The sequence below is a fragment of the Pituophis catenifer genome, unplaced genomic scaffold (assembly GCF_029215685.1).
Source record: "Pituophis catenifer annectens isolate HBS135680 unplaced genomic scaffold, rPitCat1.0.hap2 SCAF_7, whole genome shotgun sequence".
In the NCBI taxonomy this organism is placed as follows: domain Eukaryota; kingdom Metazoa; phylum Chordata; class Lepidosauria; order Squamata; family Colubridae; genus Pituophis; species Pituophis catenifer.
Window position 1 is genome coordinate 71,623,936 of NW_027256887.1, and position 5,655 is coordinate 71,629,590.

The 5,655-nt window shown below is 42.9% G+C and overlaps 1 protein-coding gene across 1 annotated transcript in view; it reads right to left on the reverse strand.

Annotated features, from left to right (window-relative positions):
- DENND11 (DENN domain containing 11) overlaps positions 1-1,470 on the reverse strand; it is a 30,436-nt gene extending 28,966 nt beyond the window's left edge. Inside the window, exon 1 of the mRNA XM_070947474.1 lies at positions 1,191-1,470. Coding sequence (XP_070803575.1) covers positions 1,191-1,470 — 280 coding nt within the window. The remainder of the gene's footprint in view (positions 1-1,190) is intronic.
- Positions 1,471-5,655: the final 4,185 nt, after the last annotated feature.

The following is a 5,655-nucleotide window of genomic DNA, read 5'->3' on the forward strand; positions in this document are numbered from 1 at the left end:
CCATGAAGGTGCATAAGAAAATATAAAAAGAGTATGGATGGAACCACAAGCAAACCACCAAAGTCCACAGCAGTTCAGGAAACAAATTCCTAGGCTTGAAACATATATACATGATTTTCCTAGGTTCTGCATTGTGTGGAAAACCTCCAAAGGCTCTCAAAAAGCATTGCCCTCTTCACTTGAAGGTGACAGAATATGGATAAATGTACAGGGAAGGTCAAGCTTCCCACCAGTCTCTGAGACAACTAGCATCTGAACACAAATACCCTATTATTTAACTCTGTGTCCATATCTATGTTCATAGCCATTGGCCTGAGTCTGCTGATGGATCTCAAGATTAAAAACCAAACAGACTGAATAGGCCCGGCATCTACTCATTCCTGAATTTACCTCTCCCCCTCCCCATTAAAAACAGTAAAGTGTAAGGGGAGGGGAGAGAAGGAATAAGGAGGATGGAACAACATGAGGCCTAGAATTTGTGTGTGTGTGTGTGTGTGTGTGTGTGTGTGTGTTTACATCATATCCCAAAATGCTCTTTTCCAAGCCACTTAATCTCACCAATGTGCGGGCCATGTCTAGGGAACAATCCTGTAATTTCGGTTTGAAAGCAAACGCTACAGTAAGTTCCCATCTTCTGGTGAACTAAATAAGTTGGGAAAGTCCTGAGTTTCCAATAGCGAATGCCTCCAAAATAAGGAAGAATGATCTCTTTGTGCAAGCAAAGAGCCATCTATGAAGCCATCTACTAACTACCCCAAGCATTTCCCTCCATGCAGAGAAGCCAGAAATGTATCTGCACCAAATGTTATTTTCAGTTCTTAGGAACCCCAGGCAGAAGCTGAAGACAACCCAGGGTTTCTCAACCTCTGGGGAAGGAAAAAAAAAAAAGTCAAAGATAGCTTATTGCTCAAACAGAAAGAAATTGATGCGAAGGGAAGATAGAGACGCACTCTGGACATGGTCAGAAAGACTCGGTGTTTTTTGGAGACCTGGACATCTGAACTCCCAAGAAGAAAGGACCCTGGTGCAAATCCCTGGCTCTTAGCAGAATGCTGCCAGAGAGTAAGCCACCCTTTGACTGCAATTCTGGGTAGCCCAGGGGATGAGGGGATCTTTCCTCCTCCCCCCCCCACACACGAAGGGAGATCCAGCTTCCCATCCCCGGCTTGACGGACAGCTGCCCAGCTTACCCGTGCGGGAGTCAAAAGTGACCACGAAGACTGCCACGATCTGGTCTTCCTCTACCTGCGCCGGGTCCTGCTCCTGGAATCGCCTCCCGGGATCCTGGAGTCGCCTCCCGGGATCGGCTACCACCGGCTCCCCCTTGCCGCCGCCGCCGCGCCTCCACGCCGAGGAGGAGGTGGAGGAGCGGCAACCCCCCCAGGTGCCGGGCTCCCCGGGCTCCGGTAAGGAAACGGCCGGGCCCTCGGCCCAGAAGAGGAGCGGCGCGTCGTCGGCTTGCTCCACCATGGCCGGCCAGCTGCGGCGCGCGGAGGTGAAGGGCGGCGCTTGAGCAGCCTCCGCGATCGCTCGATCTCCGCCTCCCCCGTCACCGACTGCCTGGCTGGGTTCCCCCCCGGCAGAGCCGCCAAGGAGCAGCCGACAGGCCTGCTTTGGAGAAGGGTTCCCGGCGCCCCGATCCTTTGTACTGGCGGCCGCAAGCCCGGGGCGAATCTGGAAGGTGGAGGCCGAGCCTTTTGCATGGCTTTTAATGGGGAAAAGCAACCCTCCCGCGTCCGTCGGGCTGAATTTGGCTGTCGAATAAGAAGCGCATAAATAAGGGTTGCAGCGCTGGAAAGAAAGGCAGATCCTACTCAAGCTTCGGCCAGAAGTCAAATCTCACTTGGGCTTAAAACAACCCACCCGCCCCTCACAGAATTTATTTTTATTTTTTTTTATTTATTCAATTTATACGTCGCCCCTCTCCGAAGACGCAGGGCGGCTCACAGTACGCTCAAAAAAATCACTATAAAAAACACTTAAAAACATTAAAAACATTAAATTTAAAAGCTTTACTCGCAGTGAACGTCAGTCCGCTCAGGAGCATTGAAATTCGCAACAGTTCCCTGCAAGGTCCATTATCCACCGTTTTAAAAACCTGCAGGGGTGCATTCATGAAAGCAGGGGAATGTTATTGCTGAGTATTATGGTGTTTTTAGCTTGTCAGTGCAATTTCCTCGGGAGTGGAGACCCAGATCTGGATTGCAAAATTTCCGACCACCACCAGATGGGGTCTATGGGATCTGCGTGCAGAGTTTTGCAACGTGCACCAAGGAGATTTATTTCTGTTTTTTAATCAACTCCATCGCTGACCGCCTGACATGGTCAGGGAGCGATTTGCTGGGCGGTTCGGCCTCAGCATCTTTAAACGTAATTAAATCGTAGGGTTTACATAATAACTTGAAACTAACCACGCAAGCTCGGGTTTTCATAACATCAGCCCCAAAAAGTATTTGCCAGAATTAAAATTAAGCAAGCTTGACAAGTCACCTGAACATAGCAATAGCACTCACGCCACTTCACTGCTTTCCAACCCTCTCTAAGCGGTTTACAGAGTCAGCCTATTGCCCCCCCCCACCCCAACAATCTGGGTCCTCATTTTACCGACCTCAAAAAGATGGAAGGCTGAGTCAACCTTGAGCCTGGTGAGATTCGAACTGCCAAATTGCAAGTGAAAGAGGAGTCTAAATTGTACTAAATGAATCAAAATGCCATCAGCTGGTGATTCACACCTTATCCTAACTTAGGCTAGGTTTAAGAATGGTTTGCTGAATGATCTCTTCACCAGGTTTGGGTTCACACAGATATTTTAAATCATAAATCATGCTTTACAAACCATTATGACCGAGTTCCACACAATACACTAAAACCACATTATGATTGTAACATAGTCATCAGGGGTTTTAAGGATTACAGGCCTCCTTATCATGCAACTACTTATTATGTAATATATTTGACAGTTCTGTGTCATATACCACCTCCTTCAAAATGATTCTGGGGATGGATATGAATAATACCAACCATGAATATCCCTGGACATTAAAACAGCTCACACACAGTATCCTTGTAAGATGGAAAAACAACCACACGCAGGAAAAATAATTGCATGTGAATAACATACTAAGGTCTTTTGAGTAACCTTCTGATTAAATAGGAAGGCCGCAAATCCCAGACTATATTAGATAATTCACTGTTTACTGATATCTGCTTGGACATAATTCCAATGGGATTTAGGCATCCAGTGCGGTCAGATATTAAATCCTACATGCGCTAAGTAGATTTATTTGCATCATGCCTTTATTAATTTTACAAACGACTCAAGGCAGTGAACATATCCAACACACATTTGTCTCCTATTTTGCCTGTCATATTTAGAATTATACGCCTGTATGTCTGAAAACAAGCCATATTTAGCAAAGCAGCAATCTCATCAGCCACAAGCTCTGTTGACTGTTATCCAAAAAGTTTTCCTTTTGGATAAATGCGCAAGATTTGGCTCACACAAGTGAGAATCCACACTTCTGATGGAGCTTTTTGTTAAACACAAAATGAAACTTTTCTTTCTTGTTTGGCTGGTGATATGAAATTAGAGGCTGGTGATATGAAATTAGAGAAAAATGATTTGCAATACTATCTGTTTTTTAGCTGGAATATTAACCAAGTCCTGTTTTTGCATGTTAATACAATATTAATATTTTCATCACTGGGCTATCAATTTCCAAACTGAAGCAATAAGGCATATATTTGTTTGTTTATTACTTCTATCCCATCTCTATCATTTTTACAAATAATTTAAGACAGTGAACATATCCAACGCACCTTCCTTCTTCTATTTCCCCCACAATAACAATCCTGTGAGGTGAGTTGGGCAGAGACTGGCCCAAGTGGTCACTCAGTCAGCTTTCATGGCTAAAGCAGAAGTAGAATTCATGGTATCACAGGTTCTAGCCTGCTGCTTACCCACTAGACCAAACTAGCTCTTTTTACTTTTTTTCTATCATCCTTCCAGTATTTTTAATAAATGGTGAACACTGGTCACTGTATTTCAAACTTGGTGACTTGAAGTTGTGTGAACTTCAACTCCCAGGATTCTCCAGCCAGCATGCTGGCTGAAGAATCCTGAGAGTTGAAGTCCACATATCTTCAAGCTGCCAAGTTTGCAAAACTCTGATCTCTAGCATACATTGGTCCTTTTAATGGCAATAGTTTTCATGTTTCAGACTGGAATCCTTCCCAAATTTTACCTGAAAATTCCACAGTCTCAATCACTTGCTAGATAGAAGGATCTAGCAGACTTGGGTTTATCTCAAAAACTTAAGCAGACATGAAACTAATTAGAATTGGATCGGAGACCAGAAAATTGTTGATAGTAAAAGATATTTTGGAAGCAGGCAGTGGCAAATTAGTTCCAAACTGTAAGTTTCCCGTCCCCAGAGCTACAGTTCAGTGATCTGTGTTTTGTTTAAAGGTATCCTTATCTTGCCTTTGCTTAAGGTCCATCAACTCATCTTGCAATATCATTTAATTCTGAATGACTCACAGAGCAATGCAAGTTTTTACAGAATTACCTTAGGGAACAGAGAGGATATGCAGGAAGTGATGTTTGTAAACTCCTCCAGCATAATCCATAAGGCCCAATGAGTGGTTTTAACAGGAAGTTCAAGGATAAGTTTGAACAGATGCTACTGTGCTTCAGTACCAGTTGAGTTGCTGCAACTTCTGTTGGGGTACTGAATATGTTTTTCTGTCATAAAAGGGTTGAGAGTAAGGCAATATTTGGTAGCTGGTTCAATTTCTGCAGAAACCTTTTCTTCTCTGACTGGAAGACTACATAAAAGAGACATTATGTCCAATCTTTCTTTAATTTACTTATATATCAGCTGGCTGACTTAAGTCTTGTGTGACAAGTTTGCCTCAAATGAGTGCATACCTTATTCCATTCATGCTTACCTGAAAATGTGCTGTAGAGTACTGTATTGAATGGGGTTATTTCCTTTTTAGCATACACAGCATGTTAGTTTGATAGAATATTGTGCCATAATTTCACTGAAAAATAGCTCTCTCTCTTTTTTAAAGGTGTTCAAGATAGTGTTCATTTTAATCTGAATATAAAATAAGAGCCTTTTCAAAATGGTACTCTGTATATAAAACTTGCCTCTGAACAGCTAGCAGTAGTTATCTGATTAGGAACAAATCAAGACACTTTACAATAAAGGTTAATCAAATCCTTGAGAGAAGAGACCAAAAGCTTTTTAAAGAATTGGGCTTGATTTGAAGAAACAAAGTCATCCTCTAGGATGCAAGCTTGGCATATCTAATTTCAGGATTGTGATAGTTACTATGCAGAGTTCATATCTTTTTGTGAAATACTTTCTGGGTGAATTCACACATGTTAAATCTTAAAGTGGTTTGTGAATCTAACTTTGAATTCTGGAGCCATTTTGTTTCAATCCAGTTGCCTGAGGGTTTAATCAAATCATAGTTAAGCAAAGCATAATTTGATGTCTCAATCCAGACTGATTTTGGTTGGGTTTATTTATCGCACTAATCTATTAGCACCATGTGTGAGCTACAATAAGCCTCTCCAAGCCACAGTCAGCAGTCTAATTAAATTATGTCTTAGCATGATATGTCTTCCTGCCTTTTCCAGCAGCA